Genomic DNA, 25,789 nt, shown 5'->3' with positions numbered 1-25,789 from the left:
GAAAATCTCTAAAATCAGGAGTGTAAATAAAGAACAACACTCAGAAAACAGCAGACTTCCAAACAGAAATCAATCATAACACTTCCCAACAAAGAATCCCCCTGGCAGGAAGCAGCCAGGCTTTGAAGCTGCAAGGCCAATCAATGCTAATCAAGCTGGCCAATTGGAATATTTACACTTGCCTCAAAGAGGCAAGAGTTCTTTCTCCCACCCTGGACATTATTCCACAGATATATAAACTCCACTTGCCTAGTTTCCAACTGACCTCAAAACCTCTGAGGTTGCCTGCCGTAGATGTGGGCGAAACGTCAGGAGAGAATGCTTCTGGAACATAGTCATACATCCCAGAAAACTCACAGTAACTCAGTGATTCTGGCCATGAAAGCCTTCAGCAGCGCATGCCCAATATTGTTAAATGATGGGGATGTAAATATACACATTTTGGCATGTCTGGGTTCACATCTCTACCTAATATAAGGTGCAATGATCCAGGATCAAATCAAATCATGGATCTGGAGGGTCCATTGTTACAATGGTGTTAAGCCAAAGAAAAGGGCATAACACAAAAGCGTGTATAACACGATTTCTTGGGGAAAGGTCCATTCAATATGACCTCCTGGTTGTTTTTTCTCCTAAAATAATAACAAGACAAAACATCTCATCAACATTTCTTGTTACTCCCCAGAAATGATGATATTGTTACCAGGTATTTTGCACACACAAAAAAGAGCTCCTGTTATGGCTTTGACAGCCTCACAAAGTAACATTATTAATATTAATATGATGTACTTGATGCTCCACAGAACACAGCAATAAAAAGGAAACCCACATCCCTGCCAGTAATGTACAGTCTGCCAGAAAGGACATATTGGGAGAGGAGAGGACAAATGCAGGCACACACGTATTTTGGAAAACAAGATCTTAGGGATAACGTTTCAAAATTAAAGCAACATGCTAAAATATTCATATTCCCACCTGACATGATAAGACGTCAAGGCAGTGTACAGATAAGGCATTCAATTAATATAATTGAAAAAGGATCCAAAGAGATTGAAAAATGTATTAAACAATGTAAACCATTTAAAATCTTGCATAATGTAGGTGAGGCATGGCAGGTTGTTAGGAATTGTGGGAGTTGGAGTCCAAAACACCTGGAGGGCCGAAGTTTGCCCATGCTTGATGTAGTGGTTTAAGCACTGGACATCCAGGCGTCCCCTGGGCAACATCCTTGCAGACAGCCAATTCTCTCACACCAGAAGTGACTTGCAGTTTCTCAAGTCACTCCTGACATGACAAAAAAAAGTACTGGATCACAACTCTAGAGATCAGACTTTGGATACTTGTTCATCCATGAAACCTACTGGATGAGTTTGGGGAAGTCACACTTTCTCAGCTTCAGAGTGTTTCAAAGGCAAACCACCTCTAGACAAAGTTCGCCAAGAAAACACTGTAATGAATTATCCTCAGGGTCCCCTTAAATCAGAAATGACTTGAAAGCATAGAATCATAGAGTTGAAAGAGACCTTGTGGGTCATCCAGTCCAGCCCAAGAAGCAGGAAAATCGTATTCAGAGCATCCCCGACAGATGGCCATATAGCCTCTGTTTAAAAGCCTCCATAGAAGGAACTTCCACCACACCCCATGGCAGAGAGTTCCACTGCTGAACGGCTCTCACAGTTAGAAAGTTTTTTCTAATGTTCAGGTGGAATCTCCTTTTCTGTAATTTGGAGCCATTGTTCCGTGTCCTAGTCTCCAGGACAGTAGAAAACAAGTTTTCTCCCTCCTCCTTGTGACTTCCCCTCACATATTGATACATGGCCCTCATCGTTCCTCCTCTCAACCTTCTCTTCTGCAGGCTAAACATGCCCAGCTCTTTAATCTGCTCCTCATAGGGCTTGTTCTCCAGACCCTTGATCATTTGAGTCACCCTCCTCTGGACACATTCCATCTCTCTTCAATTGCAGTGCCAGAATTGGACACAGTGTGACTGGCTTTTTTAGCTGCAGCATCACATTGTTGATTCATGTTTAACTTGTTGTCCACGAGGACTCCAAGATCTTTTTCACACGTACTGCTCTTGAGCCACGCGTCCCCCATTCTGTATCTTTGCATTTCATGTTTTCTGCCTAAGCAGAGTATCTTGCATTTGTCCCTGGTGAACTTCATTTTGTTAGTTTTGGCCAATCATCTCTCTAATCTTTTAAGATCATTTTGAATTCTGCTCCCATCTCCTGGAGTATTAGGTATCCCTCCCAATTTGGTGTCATCTGCAAACTTGATGATCATGCCTTCTAACCCTTCATCAAAGTGATTAATAAAGATATTGAACAGGACTAGGACCACGATGGATCCCTGCTCATGGCACTCCATTCGTCACTTCTTTCCAGAATGAAGAGGAAGCATTGGTGAACACCCTTTGGTTCATATAACAAAACATTTCAGGATTTCAGTCCCAAGCGAACTATGTGGTATTATTTTGAGTGAGCAACTGCGTAATGGACATATGTTAACATAGGATTACATTCACTCTTTCCATATCCTGCCATAACTCTGCATCTACATATTTCAGGGTATCCATATTTCACTGCGCCATGAGTCAAATATGCACCCCAAGGGCCATTGGTTGTGCACTCTTAAAATGGAGAATGTCTTCACAATGGACTACAGCAACGCAGGGACAGATCTCCCCTCCACCCTCTCCATTCCCAAGATCCAAAAAGGGCATCTGTAAACAGGACTGGCAATATGACTCATGATCACTGATAATCTAGGATGTGCCCTGACAGATGCCGGACAGTCGCTCGGACAGTAATCCTGGTAAATCGGGGTGGGTGGGTGTCCGACGGAAGTCCACGTGATTGGCCTAACTTGATGCCAACTGTGCATCCTGGCTGCATGTCAAGGAGCATGAGATATTATTAGAAATCATTTCATCTGGCAATCTGGATGCAGGAGGCTTGCAAAGAGAAGGGATGGGTTTTGTGAACAGGAAGTCAACACCCTGCATTTTATATCCTTGGGTGGCTTTAGATGTCCAAGTGATCTGGCCAGCTGCCCATTGCCATCAGTGCAACCCTTCTCCCTGCAATAGTTCACCTACAATAAAAAAAAGCATTCTGAACTCCACCAATGAGGGAATTGAACCCAGCTTGTCACACAGAACACCCATGACCAACAGAAAATACTGGAAGAGTTTGGTGGGCATTGAACGTGACATTTGGGAGTTGTAGTTCACCTGCATCCAGAGAGCACTGTGGACTCAAACAATGATAGATCTGGACCAAACTTGGTATGAATACTCAATATGCCCAAATGTGAACACTGGTGGAGTTTGGGGAAAATCGACCTTGACATTTGGGAGTTGTAGTTGCTGGGATTTATAGTTCACTTACAATCAAAGAGCATTCTGACCCCCACCCCCCACCCCCCAATGATAGAATTGGGACAAACGTCCCTGGAGACTAGGACATGGAGTAATGGCTTCAAACTACAGAAAAGGAGATTCCACCTGAACATTAGGAAGAATTTCCTAACTGGGAGAGCTGTTCAGCAGTGGAACTCTCTACCCTGAAGTGTGGTGGAGGCTCTTTCTATGGAGGCTTTTAAACAGTGGCTGTATGGCTATCTGTTGGGCGTGCTTTGAATGCGACTGTCCTACTTCTTGGCAGAATGGGGTTGGACTGGATGGCTCATGAGGTCTCTTCCAACTGTATAATTCTATGATTATATTGGCCCCTTCCAACTCTGTGATTCTATGAGGCTATAATCTGTTGCTGGATTGGATTGCATTCTTATGATATTCCTCCCCTTGGGATTTGTGTCTTTGCAGTTCTATGTGCTTGGGATCATCCTGGCCCCAATCCGTGTCGCTTTGGCCTTTGTGGTCCTCTTCCTCATCTGGCCCTTTGCACTACTCCAAGTGGTGGGACTTCCGGAGGAGACGTTGCAGGAGCCATTCTCCGGATGGAGAAAGTAAGTACTGTAGTGGGATTTGCCCTGATAACCCTTTGCCCTCCCTGAATTCACCTAATACCCCTTCGTTTTAATACCCCTTCCACTCCCCCCCCCCCCCATTTTCAGCACAGTTTCCCACAGTTTGGTCTACTTGCTGAGCCGGTTGATGTTCTTCCTGCTCGGTTTCATGCGGATACGGGTACGAGGACAGATGGCATCACGGCTTGAGGCCCCAGTCCTGGTGGCAGCACCTCACTCGACCTTCTTTGACCCGATCATCTTGCTGCCCTGTGATCTTCCCAAAGTGGTGTCTCGCACTGAGAATCTCCATGTGCCAGTCATTGGAGGTGAGCGAATCTAGCATGGCACAAGATGGGAGGAAAGGGATGGAGTACCTCTGTTACTGGCCAGTCATATCAGAGAACAAAACATGCTCTGAATTCCTCTTCTTTGTTACGAACTGTTTGTGGCACATAGTAATGGGGACACGCAGCATCAGATTGCTATTCCAAGTGTGACTAACAATTTTGCAGATTTGGCCTCAGGTACAAATCCTGCTTTAGGAATTACTAGAGTCTAAATGAGTCAAATAATGTTGACACCTCTCAGCAGTCATGGGGAGTCCACACAACTGGATTTGCAACAGAAGTGCTACATCCAGCTATGAATTCAGCTTGAGAAGAAGTAGGATTTAATTTGGAGCTTCCAGTGATGCCAGAGTGTTGGAAGTATTGACTGCTGGATCCACCTCCATCCACTGTCCTCACATCACAATGAACCCACCATTATCACAAGCAGCTCTCTAGGAGAGGCTTGCTGGTGATGTTGTGTGTTGGTGACATTCTGGTGCAGTAGTACCAGGGCACCCAGTAATGTTACCAGGAAAATAAATGGTGCCATAAAGGCTCTGCTGAGAAGTTGTTTGTGACCAGCAATGCAGCTGCAATCCAGCTTTCCATCTATTATTTATTTACAGTATTTATATTCCACCCTTCTCACCTCAAAGGGGACTCAGAGAGGATCACAAAACACATACACAGCAAACATTCAATGCCATTATACAAAGACAAGACAGACAATTGTACATAGATAGAGGTATATATAGTCTTTTCCCATCTTCAGCATCTTGGAGGCTGTGCTCGGCCATGGGGGGGTGGGTGCTGTTGCTCCATCTTTCCTGCCAAAGAGCTTTTTGTTTGTAAACTTTCCTCTTAGATCAGATTGCCAGCACTTTTCTGGCCTTAACAGAGGCTGGATGGCCATCTGTCGGGGATGATTTGGATGCAATATTCCTGCTTCTTGGCAGGGGGTTGGACTGGATGGCCCATGAGGTCTCTTCCAACTCTTTGATTCTATGATTCTATGATTTCCTTATGGGTTTCTAAATACCTCCCCACTTTTAAAGCAGTACCTATTTATCTACTCACAATTGCTGTTTTCAATCTGTTAGGTTGGCAGGAGCTGGGCTAAAGGCCAGGAGCTCACCCTGACCCTGGCTTCGGACTCACAACCTTCAGATTGGCAAGATTTACTGCAGCTTTTGGGTGCATAGGGCTAAAGCCCAGCCCTAATCACCCAAAAGATCCCAGGAACACTCTGGACTGCATCAAGACAGCTCTAAATCAGCTTGCCTTGCATTAATTGGTTGCGTGTGGACAGAACCAGCTTCATGTCCAAAATAAAACAAAACCTACATTTCCAAGCATTGTTATGGTGAAGAATGGTGGACGAAAATGGGCCATACTTGACTATAAAAACTGATAGTGAGCAGCAGATAGGAATCCTAGGGGTCAAATAGAGTGGGAGAGGCTGATTTCATCTGTTTTCTTTGTCATTTACATCCCCTTACCTTGAATGCATAGAATAAATTCACTATACCAAAAAAATAACTATACCAATTAAGAAAGTCTGTTCAAGTGTGTCTTAACAGTCTCTTCAGTGTGTCTATGGGAAATCAGGTTTCCTTGGTGAAAAATCATTCAACGTACCTATTTATTTCCCTCAGATTAAGAGGGCACACAGCCATGATTTAAATGTGGCAGATATGTGAATAAATGCTCTAAGCAGCTTTATGTATTTACTGACCTCATTCCCAAAGTGAGAAATTTCTCCAAGGTTTTGGTGGAGAAGGGAGGAAACAGCCTATGGTTATGATCACATTTTGATTATTAGACTTTCCACAAAATTGATCACTTCAGGGGGGAAGTGTATGGGAAACGAAAACAGCTCACTTCTTTGGATACCGGATCCTCTCAGGAAGTTAACCAGCAATCATGGGAGAGAGTTGTTGCCTTTCACATCCAAAATGTGTTTGGAAACAGTGTAGGAGGGACTATGATTCCCAGACTCCCCCAACCACCATTCCTGCTTTTGTAGATTTGAGATTTGTAGTTGAAAAAGAACTTTTCCAGGTTCTACTTGTAGTCATCTGGTTGACTTAACATAGAGGTTGGGGATGTAAGACAAGATTGGCTTGTGGTCTGATCCAGGTGGACTTTCTTAATGTTCCTGTGGGGCGCTCATTCAGAACGGCAGTTTTCCAGTGGGTGAAATGAATACAGGCAGTTGCCAAATTACAAACAAGATATGTTCTGTAGGTTTGTTCTTAAGTTGAATTTGTATGTCAGCCAAAACATTTTTAATTGTGGATATATATATATATATATATATATATATATAGATGGAAGCTTTGACTAACATTGGAAAGGGTTAATACCCCTGTGGTGTTTGTTTGGCTGCCTGTGCCCCTCTTCAGAAGATTTCACCTCATCTATGATAATTGGATTTTTAAAAATTTGGCTTGTGGAAGGAAGGATTGGTGGTATAGCTTCCATTGAGACACCTTTTGTTGGAGCATGTAAAAATCAGTTGGTGAACCTATTAACTGAAAAATGCAAAGCACAGAGGTGATTGGTTGGGCTATGCCCGAGAAGCTAGCTGAGCCTGGGAATTTTGGCAACAGTTACATGTTTAGGTTTTCTGTGCAGGAGCTTACCAAGACAGTTAGTATTTTTTGCTTCTGAGCTGCTGGAAGAAGATCCTTCACATGGACACCTAAGGACCATTTGAATCTCTCTCAAAGGACATTGTGTGAGTCAATGCAACTGTTCACATGACTGTATATATTTTGCTCTGCATAACAAAGAGTAAACACCTTATTCTTTACTGATCATCTGCGTGACATATCTTTTCTCTGACAAGACGGTGTGTGGATTGGTAAAGACGTGAACGATACACGATTTTCATTCCGCCACACCTTTTCCTCATGATAACTTTTTCAGGAGTAAATTTCCCATCCCATGGACAGATTTCTCTCCCTTCCTGTTGTCTCACCCCGTTCTTAACTTCTTAGTTGTTTGTAAGTCGGATGTTTGTAACATAGGGACTGCCTATACTGTCTCTCACATTTAAGGCACAGTTTCTCAGACAGGCCCTGGTGACAACGAAAAAAACAAGAAAAACAGACAAACTCAACCAACCCATTGAATTCTTCCCACCTCCCTTTCTCCTCCATCTCCTCCAGCCCTGCTGAGGTTCAACCAAGCCATCCTGGTCTCCCGCCATGATCCAGCCTCTCGCAAGAAGGTGGTGGAAGAAGTGAAGAAACGAGCCACTTCCCAAGGAAAATGGCCGCAGGTGAGAACGGTCGGAGCCCATCAACCATGATGTTAACTCTGGTTGGCAGTTTCCCTTTGTGAGTCCACCATTTCCCTCTGACTTCCTTCTCTCGTTTTCTAGGTTCTGTTTTTCCCAGAGGGGACCTGCTCAAACAAAAAAGCCTTATTGAAGTTTAAACCAGGTAAGAGACCAGCAAGTCTTTAAGACACTTTTAAGAATTTGACTATAACTCCTGAATAATTATTTTAAATGGATCAGTGGAAATAGGTGAAAAGCAATTTCTGAAACATCGCCTGAGTCTCAACATTACCTATACAGGGAAGCAGAAGGGGAAGTGAAGGAAACCTGAGATACCCCCATTTAACCCCCCTGTTTAAACAACTCCGCTGGCTTCCAATAAGTTTCCGGTCCCAATGCAAGGTGCAGGTTATTATCTATAAACGGTTTGGGACCTGTTTATCTCCGCGATCACATCTTCCCCTATGAACCAATGTATACCTTGAGATCATCCAGGGAGGCACTGCTCTCTCTCCTTCCACTGTCTCAAACACGGTTGGTGGGGATGAGGGAGAAGGCCTTCTCAGTGGTGGCCCCCTGGCTCTGAAACACCCTCCCTAGGGAGATAAGACAGGCTCCCACTTTGTCCTCTTTCCGAAGACAACTAAAAACCTGGATGTTTTTGATTAAGCAGTCCACCAGTAATTTCCCTGTCCGTACTTTAAGTTCAGCACTTTACGTCAGCCCTCTTATCGTCCACCTTAACACTTTTGATGACACTATTCCAAGCCCTGTCTACTTGATTGTTGTACTTTCCTTGTACTCCCTTCAGGATGTATTGCACTCATGGAACCTGAACCTCAGCTATGTTCTTTTTGTCAGCCATATTGTTTTGATGTTGTTTACAATTGTGATTGTTTTTTATATTTTTTCTGATGTTTTTTAATTGGTTGTGTTCTATTTGTAATTTTTGGGCTTGTACCTTGTAAGCCTCCCTGAGTCCCCTTGGGGAGATGGTTGGCAGGATATAAAAATAAAGTTGTTGTTGTTATTATTATTATATTGCAAGAAAGAGTTTGGATTTAAACCTATGAGTATGAAGGTGGCAGTATCAAAACAAAAAGTACTGGAAAGTCTGGAAAGCTGTACTACGATAGGTTCTTCCTTGTAGGAGTGTGAACAGACTTGATTCATTTTCAGCATCCATGGAATGCTTGAACAAACCTTGAAGGGCATGTATTTTGTATCCTCAGGTGCCTTCATATCTGGTGTCCCCATCCAGCCCATTCTTATTCGGTACCCCAACTCTCTGGTAAGTCAAAACAAATGGCTCATTAGGCTTGTGCACAGATTCATTTTGACCGTTTGGATTCAGCTTCTTTGGCTTGTTCGGATGCCCATAATGGCAAGGGCTCAATGTTGTTTTATTTACCAAGACGGACTATGTGGTTGCTGTTTTTGGCTACCTTCTGTTCTATTCAGGATCACAGAGTGCCCTGAGAAACTGCCTCATGCTTGCACAGGATTACCCTGTGAGACCTGCCTGTTGGGCCAAGCAGAATAGAAAAAAAGCCTTGACGTGTCTTATGCAAGCTGTGTCTATTTAATGGAGCGAGTGCCTCAATTTCTCAGTTGCGTCCTGGCTCTAGAGAAGTAGTTTTCAACCTGGGGTCCCCAGATGTTTTTGGCCTACAGCTCCCAGAAATCCCAACCAGTTTACCAGCTGTTAGGATTTCTGGGAGTTGAAGGCCAAAAACATCTGGGGACCCCAGGTTGAGAACCACTGCAGAGAGGTGCTTCAGTCCGATTGCCTTGCCACTCACTCTCAGCTTTAGCTTTTTGGCTTGGCTTGGTTTCCAGCTTTAAATGAGGAAGGGGAGATTCAACTGCATCATTCTGCACTTTTTCCTCCTCAACACCCCTTTCAACTTACACTAGGGATCTGTTCTGTCTATAAATATAACTGTTTCTCTTTGCTTTGCAGGATTCAACAACCTGGGCATGGAGAGGACCTGGAGTGTAAGTTACTGCCAGTTGTGAGTGTGGGGATTAGCAATATTGTGTTTTGATCTGTTTGGGTGGAAATTCCATCTGTTGGTAGAGTGTCACCCCCTGGTTTTGCCTTTCAGGTTGAAAGTCATCTGGTTAACTGCATCTCAACCATGCACAACTGTGGAAGTGGAGGTAAATCATATATTTTGAATATTTTCCTTTTTTAGTACTGTAACTTCTTCTACTGAGCAGTCCGGCCAGCTCATTTCTTTATGGCTACTTCTTCCCAGTACTCCCAGTGAAGCATCTGCCTCTGGTTGAATTCATTATGCAATCAATCAATCAATCAATCATTGATTGAATTCATTATGCAGAAGCAGTAACCTCCTGGACAAACTCAGTCATTCTTTAGTTTTATTGGAGGCAACTAGTTGTCCCAAAGTCTCTGAAGTAGTGCACTTCAAGTCCCAAGATTTCCAACCATCAGACATGCTTGCTGGGACTTTTGAATCCGTAGAATCATAGAATTGGAAGAGACTGTATGGCCATCCAGTCCAATTCCCTGCCATGCAAGAAAAGCACAAACTACCCCTGACAGATAGCCATTTAGCCTCTGTCCAAAAGCCTCCAAAGAAGGAGCTTCCAATGTACTCTGAGGCAAAGAGTTCCAATGCTGAACAGCTCTTACGGTCAGGAAGATTTTCCTAATGCTCAGATGGAATCTCCTTTCCTGTAATTTGAATCCATTGCTCCATTGAGTCCTAGTTTCCAGGGCAGCAGAAAACAAGCCTGCTTCCTCTTCCTTAAGACAGCCTTTCCGATGTTTAAACATGGCTATTATGCCTCCTCTCAGCCTCTCTTCTACAGGTTAAACATCTCCAGCTCTTTAAGCTGCTCCTCAGAGGGATTCATGGTCTCCAGACCTTTGATCATTTTAGTTCCTCTCCTCTGGACACATTCCAGCTTGGTAGTTGGGATGCAAAATGTTAAGAGGGCCAGTTTGAGAAACACTGTTCTAAACCAGACTTATCCTGAAACTAACCCTATTGCCAGAGTAAATCCTGTTGCCATTTAGCTGCTATTCTAGTTGGCGTCTGTACAAGGAATGGATGGTTGCCATCTTGTTCTTTGCTTTGGATATAAATATGTCTCAGGCAGTTGGAGCAACTTCTTAGCTCCACACATGGCACAAGCTGGCTAGCATATGTCAGTTGTACAAAAAGCCACTCTGATTCTTCCTGGTATTTCAGTTCCTTCCAGTTTATCATCCCAGTGCTGAAGAGGCTGTGAACCCAGCGCTATATGCCAACAACGTCCAGAAAGTGATGGCCAAGTGAGTAGAAGGAGAAGGGGTTCACAGGGTGGAGGTGGCGCCCTTTGACAAGGGTAAGAAGGAAACTTAGAGATGGGCCAATGGGAATTAATAAAGTATGGGGAAAAATGATAGGTCTAAGCAGTTGGTTCTAGGTATCCCACCCAAAAGAGCTGGACCTCATTCCCAATCCATATTGTATATGAGCCTGTTCAGCCCGTAATTGTGTCTGATGTTCGTGTTGATGTTCATGATGGGAATGGGGATGATGTTCATTTCGTTCATGATGGGAATGGGGATGATGATCCAGTTCCTGGGCCAGGGTCTGTTGGGTTTGGGGATGAGGGGTCACCTGGGCCTGATTTGGGCTCACAAGAAAGGCCAGAGCTGCAGCAAGAGGATTCTCAAGATCATATGCTTGGGAAAGGCCTTTCCTCACTGTTCCCTGAGCAGCAATCTGAGAATAAAGTTGATTTACCAAATGCAGGAGTTAATGATGAGAGCGAGACCTTGAACAGAAACAGAAGTTTTAGTAAACAGAGGCAGTTTGGGCAGCAATTAAGGAGGTCAGCTCAGATCCAACAGAAGAAAGATAACAAACTGAAACTAAAAAAGAATGCATTCCTTGCAGCTTTGGAGTCAGGGAAGGGTGTATAATGATTCGTGGGAGACAGTTGTTTCATTTGGGGCAATGTTGGGATAACGCCAAGTTTAAGTTTCTTTTGCTTTGAGTTCCATGTAACAAGGTTTGCCTAGCTCATGTTTTACTTATGGGATTTACTCCCTATGTTGCCTATGGATTCAAGTGCCTAGTTTCATGGGATTCTAGTGAGTCCTTGTTCCTGTTTTCCTTTGTACCTGATGGATTAAATTGGATTTAGAACCTTTACTGTTGCTTGCTTTTTTACTGCTTTAGCTACATATATTCTTCAATAAACAGCTTGCTGATTTTACCCAACTGGTGTGGTGTTTAAAGTCAGAGGTGATCCTACTCTGAAGTATGATAGTCCATACCAAAACCACCACAACAAGTTAAGGAAGCGTTTAATTGATGGTCAACATTGTTGGGCCCGTACTCTAGCAATGGTGTCCTCTAAGAGAGTTGTTCACTGTATTGTCAAAGACTTTCATGGCTGGAATCATTGGGTTGTTGTAGGTTTTTTGGGCTATATGGCCATGTTCTAGAAGCATTCTCTCCTGACATTTTGCCTGCATCTATGGCAAGCATCTTCAGAGGTTGTGAGGTCATTCACGCTGCTGCCTTTCTCCTCCTTTTTGCTGATCTATTGTTTACTGCAAGTGGGGATGCAACAATAGCCATGAGGAGGATGAATAGCCAATGCTACTCACACTTCCTGGCAATGCAAATTTGACTGAGAAGAATAGAAATCAAGTGGTAGTATGGACAGTGACACTGAGCTTTGACACATTTTTGGGATCTTCTCTTTATGCTCTAGGTGAGCCTCAGTTTGCTGCCTCATTGACCTCTTGTCTCTTCTTTTCCAACCAGGGCCCTGGGGATCCCTGCCACCGAATGTGAGTTTTTGGGCAACCTTCCGGTCACTGTAGTAGGGCGTTTGAGGGTGGCACTGGAACCACGGATCTGGGAACTGGGCAAGGCCCTCCGAAAGGCTAGGTGAGTGACCTTAATGATAGAAGAAAAACCTGGTGGGAAGAGTGGTTTTTGCTTCAAAATACTGCCCAAGTGCCCTCTGATGGCATGAGAGGGCATTTGTGTTTTTAGTCCCCGGGACCAGTTGAAGCCTTGGCACACCTACCTTTGAAACAAGAAGTGGCTTCTGCTGTTTAAAAATGCTTTTCTAAGCCTAAAGTAACCTGAAACATGATGAAAATAAGGCTTTTGGAAGCGTGGGTGTGAAAGGTGTGACTCCACCAAGACCATGACATATGAATCAAAAGAGGCAAGCTATAAGAAGGCAAAAAACATGTGGCAAAAAGGCATGATTATTTCCAAAGAGTTATGTGAAACTCTTACTCCTTTTCACCTCTCTTTGCAGATTCCTAACAGGAGGAGCCAAAGGTCAGCTTGACCCACTTCCTGATGGCACATTAGGAAAGCTCAAGCCAGCAGAGTTGGCTCAATGTTTGGGTCTGACGTGCCCCGAGGCTGTGGAAGGACTCAGTACCTATTTCCAACAGGTAAAACGAAGTAGAAGGGAATGTGTGAACCATGTGCATGTTGCTTCAAGTCACTTGTCAATTTATAGTGATGCCATGAATTTCATAGAGAAAATGAGGTTTTATTTATTTATCATGTCAGGCAACCGAACAGTTGTATTACATTTTTGACAGAACAAACGAGCAAACATACAAAAGACACAGAGTTTGCAAGCTTGGTAGTTGATTAAATGTCCTTTGACCAGTATCTGGCCCCTTGGAGTGCTTCTGGTGTTGCTGCAAGAAGGTCCTCCATTGTGCATGTAGCAGGGCTCAGGTTGTATTGCAGCAGGTGGTCTGTAGTTTGCTCTTCTCCACACTTGCATGTTATGGATTCCACTTTGTAGCCCCATTTCTGAAGGTTGGCTCTGCATCTCATGGTGCCAGAGCGCAGCCTGTTCAGTGCCTTCCAAGTCGCCCAGTTTTCTGTGTGGCCAGGGCGGAGTCTCTCATTGGGTATTAGCCATTGATTGAGGCTCTGGGTTTGAGCCTGCCACTTTTGGACTCTCACTTGCTGAGGTGTTCCAGCGGGTGTCTCTGCAGAGCTTAGAAAACTATTTCTTGATTTAAGTTGTTGACGTGCTGGCTGATACCCAAACAAAGGGATGAGCTGGAGATGTCACTGCCTTGGTCCTTTCACTATTGTCTTCTACTTCCCGGCGGATGTCAGGTGGTGCAATACCGGCTATGAGGTGGCGCAATACCGGAAATGAGGTGCTTTGTCATTGCTTTCCTCTGAAATAGAGGAATTCATTGGCAATCCTCATCCAAGTATTTATGGGCCTGATCTTGTTTGGGTTCCAAGTTCAAAAGGAATCTAACACAATCAAGGTGCTCACTCCCCAAGAAAATATGGAAGATTTGGAGAATGAATAGAGTTACTCTTGAATAGGGGATGTCCATATGGCTGGAATAGGGAATATTACTACAATCACTCTGACTAGGTTCTATTTGTCCTAAGTCTCTACATGGCCAAATACGCTGGACTCCTTACTGTGACACCAGTATGCCTGATTATTGAATAACTGGAATCACTCATAAGATACTGGTGTTATTACTTATCCTTGTTGCCTTTATTTCTAGGATTCTGACGGTAACATGGATTCTCGGGAAGTGGCCCTCGCACTGGAGGTTCTCGAGGGAGAGCATGACCCACACACATTGACACGTCATGCATTTGAGGTAAGGACTGGCTTTGTTTTGGCTGGGCAAGGAAAGCAGACCTCCATAATATCAGGCTAGACCAGCTCCCAGAAATCCTAACAGCTGATAAACTGTATTGTCGAAGGCTTTCATGGCTGGAATCACTCAGTTCTTGTGGGTTTTTTCGGGCTATATGGCCATGTTCTAGAGGCATTTCTCCTGACGTTTCGCCTGCATCTATGGCAAGCATCCTCAGAGGTGAGCTGGTAAACTGGTTGGGATTGCTGGGAGTTGTAGGCCAAAACACCTGGGGATACACAGGCTGAGAACCACTGGGTAAGACAATCAGGCCGACATTGGAGTAAACATCTTAAGTTCACCTGTAGTCTAAGAGCACTCTGAACCCCACTAATGATGGATCTGGAACTAATTTGGCACACAGAACCCCCATGATGAATGGAACATACTGCAGGGATTTGTGGGAATAGACGTTGATTTTGGGAATTATAGTTCACACTTACCCAGAGAGCACTGAACCCAGTGATGTCGGATCTGGGCCAAACTTGGCACACAGATCCAACATGGCCAACTGAATACTGGCAGGGTTTGGGGGTGATTGTCCTTGGCATATGGGAGTTGTAGTTCACTCTTATCCACTGAATCCAGCCAACATCAGATCTGGACCAAATTTGACACACAGACCCAACATGGCCATCTGTGAATACTGACTAGGTTTGGCGGGGTGATTGTCCTTGGCATATGGGAGTTAGAGTTCATTTTTACCCAGAGAGCACTAAACCCAGCCAACAAATGCTGCTTTCAAATCACCCGGGCATCGCCAGGTCCCCAAGCTAGTAAAAAAAAAAAAGACAACAACAACAAGAAGATGTGTTAGCATTAAGTGAGTAATTGTGAGGATAGGAGAAAATCAGGAAGGGGTGATGAGCTGCAAAAGAGACTAAGCTGAAATAGGATAAGAAGAGCTATGGAAAGCAAATGGTGGTTGGCATATTGGTGGATTCGGGGATGCATGGGAAAAGAGCCAGAGGTTTGAAGCAGGTTGAACTGTGACAGTGCAAAGGTGTATATTTTGTAGTTCTCTAGCCTTTGGGTTTGGATTTTGCATTCCTCATGCATATACTTCCCTCCAGTTATTTTCAGAGATGAATGCTGGGACAGGGGACCACAGGCTGTGCCAGGACGGTTTCTGCACCATTTTGAGGCTTTTTTTCGGCACACCGGCTACGGATGGGGCTGAACTCTATAGCCGGCTGAGCACTGAGGAGAGCAGCCAGAAAGAACTGACTCTTGGTAAGAATTGGGGTGGGAAAGGTAGTCTATGGGGATCATGGCAGCTATACTAGTATATATCATTAACACTATCTTTATTAGGCAGAAATATCATAAAACCATAGGATTTGATGTAGAGTGCATACCATTCACGGAAGGTGGTTCCGGTCAGGGTTGGCTTGACGTGCCTTCCTCTTGATACGTGCCTTCCTCTCGCCCTCCATTCGTGCCTCTTCAAATTCTGCAGTACTTCTGGTCACAGCTGACCTCCAGTTAGAGTGCTCAAGAGCCAGGGCTTCCCAGTTCTATGCCACAATTTTTGAGGTTGGCTTTAAGCCTATCTTGAAATCTCTTTTTCTGTCTACCCATATCCCGTTTCCTGCTCTTGAGTTTGAAATAGAGTAACTGCTTTGGGAGACAGTGATTGGGCATTCAGACAACATGGGCGGTCCAGCGGAGTTGACGGTGGAGGACCATCGCTTCAGTGCTGGTGGTCTTTGCTTCTTCCAGCACACTGACATTTGTAAAGGAACTTGATGAATGCTTTGTATTCCACTGGGTCCATTACCAAACCTCACACCACTTCAGCATCTGTAAAATCAAGACAGTTATCAGTTCTGAGTTGTAAATTGGCACGTAACCTATAGAGACATTTATCATTACACATGTGCAGTTTCAGCACCCTGTGATAAATAGAAGTGGGTCAGGGAAAGTCTGTGATGAACGCCCCTCGTATAATATTTATTTATTTATTTATTTAAAAGTTTTGTATACCAACCTTCTCACCTCTCTTGAGGGACTCAGATCGGTTTCCAACCATAATATCACATACAGTCAATAAAACATCATAGTTCATATTACAGTAAAACATTAAAACAGCAATTGCATACAATAACTACAATGGTCAGTCGTCACACTAAAATTGTTGTTCATCATCCTCCATCCATATCTCAGGGTATTGGCTCATTCGTCGAATGCCTGTCTCCATAACCACGTCTTCACCTGTTTCCTAAATGTCAGGATAGAAGGGGCGGTTCTGATTTCCAGTGGGAGAGAGTTCCAGAGTCGAGGGGCCACCACCGAGAAGGCCCTGTCCCTCGTCCCCACCAGACGCGCTTGCGAGGCCGGTGGGACCGAGAGCAGGGCCTCTCCAGACAATCTTAATAATCTTGATGGTTCATAGGGGAGAATACGTTCGGAGAGGTAAACAGGGCCGGAGTCGTTTAGGGCTATATAGGTTAACACCAGCACTTTGAATTGTGCTCGGAAGCTAATTGGCAGCCAGTGGAGCTGGCATAACAGCGGAGTGGTGTGCTCCCTGTACCCAGCACCCGTTAGTAGTCTGGCTGCCGAGCGTTGGACTAGCTGCAGCTTCCGGGCAGTCTTCAGAGGCAACCCCACGTAGAGAGCGTTGCAGTAGTCTAAACGGGATGTAACCAAAGCGTGGAGGGATTCCCTGATAATTATTTTAATGGTTTGCCCATGGTAAAAAAATTGAGGCAAGAGGGCACCCGTTTCCTTGTGCAAATAGTTGCTTTTGATGCAGAGACTGCTGTGTGCTGCAGTGCTGAGGCTCCACGCACTGTTTCTTGATATCCTCAGCCCCCCATTTCATGTCTGTCTTTTCTTTTTATTTCTCCAGACAAGTTCCAGGATTTCTCCCTCCGCCACCCGGAGTATGCCCGCCTGTTCAGCACGTACCTGCGCCCCCCTGCGGCCTGCACGCTGCCCAAGCCTGGCCTTCCGCCCACCTGTGCTAATGGCTCTCCTGCTGCCCCCCTCAAGAACAAAGCCGACTGAAACTCTCCAAACTCTTTAGCCATGTGTATAAACACACAAGAACACACACACACAAAGAAGAGCCATGCCACGCTCTTGGCCACGCAAGACCCGGCCCCTCCCGCTTGCTTGTTTGCTCCCAGCTGCCGTGGTGGTTAGGCAGAGGGGGGCAGAGATACCCCCCCATCTCAGGGCAACCGTAACTGGGGAATCACCGCCGCAAGTTTGTTAGGGGATTGGGGCTTCTCTCTGTTTCCTTTGGAAAGTTTTTATTTTTGTTATGGTTTAATTATATCACTTATTTTATGTTGTGTTTTTATTTTTTTCATTTTTGTTAGGGGACGAAAGACGGAAGAACGAGATCAATGTGGCTTTTTGTTTTGTTTTTCTGTTTTGTAAAGTATATATAAAAAGTGCTATTTTATATATTAAATAAATATCTATATCTCTATAATTATAAAAAAAAAAGACATATGTATGAAGTTTTAAAAGAGAGGTGGTTCCTGGTGTGGTTTTTGTTTCATTTTGCATTTTGAAGGAACTTGACAGCTCAAGTTGGGGCAACCACAAGACGAAACACATGTCTCAGATACCAAGGCTTATTTCCAATATGTTTGGTGCATACATCTTGTACAAGAGAGCTGTATTTATGAATTCGGTCATTAGAGCAGTGGTTCTCAACCTTCCTAATGCCGCAACCCCTTAATACAGTTCCTCATGTTGAGGTGACCCTCAACCATAACATTATTTTATAGCATTATTTTCATTGCTACTTCATAACTGTCATTTTGCTACTGTTATGAATCGTAATGTAAATATCTGACACACAGGATATATTTTTATTCACTGGGCCAAATTTTGCACAAATACCCGATACACCCAAATATGTATACTGGTGGGGTTGGGGGAGGATTGATTTTGTCATTTGGGAGTTGTAGTTGCTGAGATTTATAGTTCACCTAAAATCAAAGAGAATTCTGAACTCCACCAACAATGGAATTGAACCAAACTTGGCACACAGAACTCCCATGAACAACAGAAAATACTGAAAGGGTTTGGTGGGCATTGACCTTGAGTTTTGGAGTTGTAGTTCCCCTACATCCAGAGAGCGCTGTGGATTCAAACAATGATGGATATGGACCAAACTTGGCACAACTACGCCATATGCGCAAATTTTCGAGACTGGTGGAGTTTGGGGAAAATAGACCTTGACATTTGGAAGTTGTTGTTACTGGGATTTATAGTGCACCTACAATCAAAGAGCATTCTGAACCCCACCAATGATAGAATTGGGCCAAACTTTCCACCCAGAACCTCAATGACCAACAGAAAATACTGGAGCGATTTGATTTAGGGGAGATGTAGTTCACCTACCTCTGGAGAGCACTGTGAACCCAAACGACAATGGATCTGGACCAAATTTGGTGCAAATACATAATATGTCCAAATTTGAATACTTTTGCAGTGTGGGGGGGGGGGGGGGGTTGATTTTGTCATTTGGGAGTTGCAGTTGCTGCCAAAGGGGTTCTTAGGTAGGTAAAGGTAGTCCCCTGACATTAAGTCCAGTCATGTCTGACTCTGGGGTGTGGTGCTCATCTCCGTTTCTAAGCCGAAGAGCCAGCGTTGTCCGTAGACACCTCCAAGGTCATGTGGCCGGCATGACTGCATGGAGCGCTGTTACCTTCCTGCAGGAGCAGTACCTATTGATCTACTCACATTTGCATGTTTTCGAACTGCTAGGTTGGCAGAAGCTAGGGCTGACAGCGGAAGCTCACGCCGCTCCCCGGAATCGAACCTGCGACCTTTCGATCAACAAGCTCAGCAGCTCAGTGCTTTAACCCACTGCGCCACCGGGGGCTCCTTAAGGGGTTCTTAAGACAATCTCTGATTGTGTTCTCTGATGGTCTTGGGTGACTCCTCTGAAACACCCCTCATGACCCCCCTAGGGATGAGAAACGCTGCATTAGAGAAAGAAAATCTCTCTGAGATGTGCAGGGGGAATACAAAACATTGTGCTGTACTCCTACTCCTTTCACAGTCTTGCTCCTGCTGTGGCCTCTGGAGTTCTTCGAGACCAAAGGTGAAGTGGAAAAACATCTTTGGCTGACATCCTATATCCTTTCCTTATCTAAATAGTGTCTACTGACCCTATCATCCATCTTGCTTTACCAAGTATCAGCTGCTACAAATGGGAGAGATCTGTTCTCTTGATCCGGCCAATCTCTAATGTGAAAATTAGAAACAGGATCCCTTCTCACCTTGGAGGTTGTTGGCACGAACGGGTGGAAATGTTGATCCGCTGTCCTTTGATGAACCAGAAAACAAACCCTTATTATTCAAAGCGGCTGGTGCCTGGTAAAACAGGACTGGGAAAACATTTGCAATTGTTGCAATTAGAATCGAGTTGGAAGAGACCTTGTGGGCCATCCAGTCCAACCCCTTTCTGCCAAGAAGCAGGAAAACCGCATTCAAAGAACCCCCGACAGATAGCCACCCAGGCTCTATTCAAAAGCCTTCAAAGAAGGAGGCTTCACCAAAATGAGGCAGAGAGTTCCACAGCTGAACAACTCTTCCAGTTAGGAAGTTCTTCCTAATGTTCAGGTGGAATCTCCTTTCCTATAGTTTGAAGCCATTGCTCTGCATCTTAGTCTCCAGGGGAGCAGAAAACAAGCTTGCTCTCTTCTTCCTGTGACTTCCCCTCACAGATTTATGCATGGACATCATGTCTCCCCTCAACCTTCTCTTCTGCAAGCTAAGCATGCCTGACTCTTTAAGCTGCTCCTCATAGGGCTTGTTCTCCAGACCCTTGATCATTTGAGTCACCCTCCTCTGGACACATTCCAGCTTGTCAACATCTCCCTTCATTTGCAGTGCCCAGAACTAGACACAGTGTGATTTCAGGTTGGTCTGACCAAGGTGGAATAGAGGGGTAGTATGACTTCTCTGGATCTAGGCACCAGGCTCCTATTTATGCAGGCCAAAATCCCACTGGCTTTTTTAGTTGCTGCATCACATTGTTGGCTCATGTTTAACTTGTCCAAAAGGACTCCAAGACCTTTTTGACACATCCTGCTGTCAAGCCAGGCATGGTCCCCCATTCTGTATCTTTGCATTTTATTTTTTCTGCCTAAGTGGAGCATTTTGCATTTGTCCCTGTTGAACATCATTTTGCTAGTTTTGGCCAATCATCTCTCTAATCTGTTAAGATTATTTTGAATTCTGTTCCTGTCCTCTGGAGTATTAGCTATCCCTCCCAATTTGGTGTGAATATATGATTTCAGTTACAGATGCATAACACTCGGATACGTATTCGTAACTGCAGTATTTAATTCCGGCCTTCCTTTTTCACTTCCCATTGTCTTGAAACTTTATTTAATTAATTATTTACTTACTTCACTTGTATAGCACTTTTCTCACCCCAGCGGCGGACTCAAAGCGGTTTCCAACATAATTATGGCAAAATTTTGGGTATCTTATATCAGGGATTGAGCCAAATGAGGGTTTTGTTTTTTTTTTTTGGTCGTGTCAGGAGTGACTTGAGAAACTGCAAGTCGCTTCTGGTGTGAGAGAATTGGCCGTCTGCAAGGACGTTGCCCAGGGGATTCCTAGATGATTTGATGTTTTTATCATCCTTGTGGGAGGCTTCTCTCATGTTCCCACATGAGGAGCTGGAGCTGATAGAGGGAGCTCATCTGCCTCTCCCTGGATTTGAACCTGCGACCTGTCGGTCTTCAGTCCTGCCAGCACAGGGGTTTAACCCACTGTGCCACCGGGAGCTCCTAACAAGGAGGTGATGTGGGGGGCCAATTTTTGCCATGATAACCCTCTCTTCTCTTCCAGCTGATAGGGCACACAAGTGCGTTGGGTGCACCAGAGATGATATCCCATCACATTTTGGTCACAATTTTATGCCACTTTCTTCCCATAGGGTGACCTAAAAGGTCACAAAACCAGGTCAGAGGGGCACAGATGGCCCACAGGCTCCACTTTCCCCAATCCAGTTTCACAAGAAGAGATTATATTGGAAATCTTGTTATCAGCTGTGCAATAGGGTGCTTCATTGCTAGGGGTGGTGAACGTGGACTTTTCAAGACAGTAGGATGGGTAAAGCATCACGTTTCTTCCTTTTTGAAACCTCCCAATAAAATTTTAGCAAGGTTTTCTTAAAACATTGTAACACCCCTTACATATCCTCTTCTTCACTGTTACACATATCTGTAGGATATTATAACTCAACAGAATTGGATCAGCTTGAAGGATTCTATATGAGTAGTTCAGCAAGGATTTCTGACCGTCAATTGTTCTACAACAACTTTCTCCTTCATGACTATATGTTGTGCCCCAGGGCTCAGTTGGTATGAGCTAAAGCTTCTATGAAATAGCAAGGTAAATTCTGCAATCCTGGAGTGTGCCAACTTTTGCTACAGGCTTTTAGGAGACTAATCAGATCAACACTCCTTTCTCACACATTGCTTTTCTTTTAGTTCTCTTGTTACCTAAATAGTAATCTATATTCCATAGTATTGGGAAGAACTTAGAGTAGAATTACATTTTTGCTTAGGTCAGTGTTTCTGAACCTTCCTAATGCCGTGACCCCTTAATACAGTTGCTCGTCGTGATGACCCCCAACCATAACATTATTTTCATTGCTACTCCATAACTGTAATTTTGTTACTGTTATGAATTGTAATGTAAATATCTGATATGCAGGATGTATTTTCATTCACTGGATCAAATTTGGCACAAATACCTGATATGCCCAAATTTGAATACTGATGGGGTTGGGGGGGGTTGATTTTGTCATTTGGGAGTTGTAGTTGCTGGGATTTATAGTTCATATAGCTACAATCAAAGAGCATTCTGAACTCCACCAACGATGGAATTGAACCAAACTTGGCACACAGAACTCCCAGAATCAACAGAAATGCTGGAAGGGTTTGGTGGGTATGGATCTTGAATTGTGGAGTTGTAGTTCATCTATATCCAGAGAGCACTGTGGACTCAAACAATGATGGGTCTGGACCAAACTTGGCACGCATAGTCAATATGCCCAAATGTGAACACTGGTTACGTTTGGGGAAAATAGACCTTGACATTTGGGAGATGTGATTACTGGGATTTATAGTTCACCTACAATCAAAGAGCAGCCTGAACTCCACCAATGATGGAATGAACCAAACTTGGCACACAGAACTCCCAGAACCAACAGAAAATGCTGGAAGGGTTTGGTGGGCATGGACCTTGAGTTGTGGAGTTGTAGTTCACCTACATCCAGAGAGCACTGTGGATTCAAACAAAGATGGATTTGGAACAAATTTGGTCCCAATATTCAATATGCCCAAATTTGAACACTGGTGGAGCTTGGGGAAAAATAGAGCTTGACATTTGGGAGATGTAGTTGCTGGGATTTACAGTTCACCTACAATCTAAGAGCAGTCTGAACTCCACCAATGATAGAATGAACCAAGCTTGGCACACAGAACTACCAGAACCAACAGAAAATGCTGGAAGGGTTTGATGGGCATGGACCAAACTTGATCCCAATACTCAATATGCCCAAATGTGAACACTGGTGGGGTTTGGGGAAAAATAGAGCTTGACATTTGGGAGATGTAGTTGCTGGGATTTATAGATCACCTACAATCTAAGAGCAATCTGAACTCCACCAATGATAGAATTGAACCAATCCTGGCACACAGAACTTCCATGACCAACAGAAAATACTGGAAGGGTTTGGTGAGCATTGACCTTGAGTTTTGGAGTGTTAGTTCACCTATATTCAGAGAGCAGGAGGAGGGCTTTTGGTGGAAGAATTTACCGTCTGTTTCCAAAAAGGAAGAGAAGGACAGGCGGAGAGATCTTCAACCTTCTCTGCCAAAGGGGTTCCTAAGACCATCAGAAATATATGTTTTCAGATGGTTTTTGGTGACCCTTCCGAAATCCCCCTCCCCAGGGGTCCTAACCCCCAGGTTGAGAAACACTGGCTTAGGTTTTAAAAATTAGAGTTCTCTTTGAAACAAAAGAAATGGCTCTGATTTCTGGGGCGCCCTTCAAATTTCCAAAATTTCTAAGCAAGGGATCATCTTCTATGGTTTCTTGGGCACCCTTCATGTTTCCAAAACTTCTAAGCAAGGGATCATCTGAAGTTAATATTAGAGTAAATAACAGCAAGGTTTCCCTTGTGCAGTGAGGGCAAGACGGTGAGTTTTCAGAGCTAGGTTCATAGAATTGACCAAGCGTGATTTGACATGTCTTTAATTTGCTAAGAAACATGAACAAATATGGGGCTCTCCTCTTCCACTGAAGGTTTGTCTCCAAAGACTATTTCAGCACATTGTTCCTCTTTGCCTCAGTAATGTTTTTGCAGTCCATCCAAGTGGTGGAGCTTTGAAATGGCAGGGTAACAAAAATGATAATGCTGGAACAGGAACCTCAATATTTCACCAGGGTTTAGGAGAGCCAGTCTCCATTCCTGACCAGTTTCTGTTACTGATTGCGAAGACGCTTACTTCTCCGGGTACCTGAGGTATTGCACTTTCTCTTGTGGCTACGGAGGACAGCTGGCTTGGCTTCCATATTTTTGCTTGGGAGAGTGCCAGAGTTGTGGGGTATCTGTCCCCGAGTGGAATGCCTTGTCTTAGCACCGTGTTTCCCAGCATCTGCGGGTGAAGGAGGAAGGATGTTCACTTGCCCCATTGACAGAGGGCCATGACCAAACGGGGTCGTGAGGCTGAGCTTGGAGGCGAGCAACGAAGAGAAATTAGACAACTCATCATCTTCATCTTGTTTTTGTCTTTTAGTGCTGCATTTACACCCAGCTTCCATTCTTGCTTCATGGAGGTCTGGTACCACAATATTTGGCAAAATGACCTTCTGATTCAAGCCTCCATCATCTGCCTGACTTGGGTTCTTTGTGTCACTCTCCACATTGGGTAATTTGGAAGAAAGAGAAACGTTCAAGTCGTATGTCTGGGTGGGTTCACGATTATTAGGGCTATTGCTATCTTGGAGAATGGTCTGTGGTGGAAGCATTGGGGCTGCTTTACTAGGACTGGTGGATATAGGGGTGTGATCTCCACCAGGAGCGCAGTTGTCTCCTTCAGCTTCAGCTGAGATGTCAAGGTCTAAAGGATTTGAAGGTTTCAGAGTGGGCTTTATGATATGCTTCTCATCTGAACAACTTTCTACTAACGGGTTGACCTTGCACTGCCCTGCGAGTGGCTGCTGAGACTTCTGGCCTCCCTCAAGGTCCTTTTGGGTCCTCAAAGATGGGGTCTTCAGCACCAAACAGGTGAAACATGGGAGATGCTCTGAGTCTGTGCCTTGATCATCAAGTGTCCTTATCCCTCCAGATTGAGTTGAAGACAACAGCTGTCCATTTCCTTTGGTAAGTTCAGCATGTGATTTTAAGTCAACTTCCTGATCAGTTTCTGGTATAGATGGGTCATCTGGCTGTTGACCTCCTTGTTTAATGGAAGACGATTGATTCTGTAGTTGTAGCTTTTCTATAGACAACCTGGTAGGGCTGATATCCTTCATGTTTGCGGTGTTTGTTTGTTTCTGGTTGACTTCTGGCATCTTTTGAGACTGGACCTTTGTTTTGGGGCTCTCAAGTTCAGTTCCAGGATCTGGAGAAACTGATGTTAAATTGTTTTGTCCCGTCAAGCTTTGACAACCTGTGTGTACAATCCCAGGATGGGTTGTAGTTACAGTGGGGGTAGATTTGGTTTCTTTCCAAATAACTTGGAACTGGCATTGATCTTTCACTATCTCTCCTTGGCAGCCATTTTGCTTTTCACTTGCATGCTGAATGTGTTCCTGGCTACTCTTTTTCATATGACTGTTCCAGTGAGGTTTCATCTCCTTGTTCTTGCACCCAAACTCTTTTGTATTTGAGGTATCCTCTGATCTTGTCTGTTGAGCCTGACCTGTGACTTTTTCTGCATGGCCAAAAATTGGTTCTTTGTGTCTGTTCAGGTTCAACTTCAGAGCATTCCCTCCTGTTACACGATCCCCAAATACAATTTTGGTCCTCTCTTGATTAATTATCTCATCATGCTCTGTCTCTTTTGAAGCATTATCCTTCATTTCCTGGAAGGCCTGAGGCTTTTTTAGACATCTGATCTCTCCTTGTTGGCTACCACATTGTTTTGCATATTTATTGTTGGCTGATTCTACATTATTCCAAACCAGCTGACTTCCATTATGAAACTGTACTATGACGACTCGGCTGCTCTTCTCTGCTGCCTTTGGAACCTCCAGTTGACCCTTCACCTTGTCTGCTGCTTCTTCTGCTCTGTTGCTCTCTTGGTTTCCAGAAAAGTTGGTGTTTCCTATTACATTTAGAGTGGCTTCTGACTTGACCCTTTGGATTTGAGGAGTGACTCTGATGCTGTGGTCTCTAATGTGATCCTGTCCTAATAAATGCTTTGTTTGTCCTCCATCTGAAGTCTTCAAGGAGGGTAAAGGAGTTCCTTCTTGAGATGCACGATTGCCGTTTTTGTGAAGGTATGATCTTCCTGCAGC

At 44.3% G+C, this 25,789-nt stretch overlaps 1 protein-coding gene across 2 annotated transcripts in view; it reads left to right on the top strand.

Annotated features, from left to right (window-relative positions):
• Positions 1-17,756, top strand: part of LPCAT4 (lysophosphatidylcholine acyltransferase 4) — a 56,365-nt gene extending 38,609 nt beyond the window's left edge. The window contains exons 2-14 of one of the 2 annotated variants that reach the window (XM_060780126.2): positions 3,830-3,972; positions 4,081-4,301; positions 7,478-7,590; positions 7,693-7,753; positions 8,823-8,881; positions 9,554-9,588; positions 9,699-9,753; positions 10,812-10,894; positions 12,384-12,509; positions 12,892-13,033; positions 14,135-14,233; positions 15,346-15,505; positions 17,127-17,756. In XM_060780126.2, the coding sequence (XP_060636109.2) occupies positions 3,830-3,972; positions 4,081-4,301; positions 7,478-7,590; positions 7,693-7,753; positions 8,823-8,881; positions 9,554-9,588; positions 9,699-9,753; positions 10,812-10,894; positions 12,384-12,509; positions 12,892-13,033; positions 14,135-14,233; positions 15,346-15,505; positions 17,127-17,284 (1,455 nt within the window). In that variant the 3' untranslated portion in view covers positions 17,285-17,756. The remainder of the gene's footprint in view (positions 1-3,829; positions 3,973-4,080; positions 4,302-7,477; positions 7,591-7,692; positions 7,754-8,822; positions 8,882-9,553; positions 9,589-9,698; positions 9,754-10,811; positions 10,895-12,383; positions 12,510-12,891; positions 13,034-14,134; positions 14,234-15,345; positions 15,506-17,126) is intronic. The other variant, XM_060780127.2, reaches the window with a different exon arrangement.
• Positions 17,757-25,789: the final 8,033 nt, after the last annotated feature.

Source organism: Anolis sagrei, chromosome 6 (genome assembly GCF_037176765.1).
Source record: "Anolis sagrei isolate rAnoSag1 chromosome 6, rAnoSag1.mat, whole genome shotgun sequence".
Classification (NCBI taxonomy): Eukaryota; Metazoa; Chordata; class Lepidosauria; order Squamata; family Dactyloidae; genus Anolis; species Anolis sagrei.
Note: the sequence above shows the minus strand (reverse complement) of the source record. Positions and strands in the feature narration are given on the sequence as shown.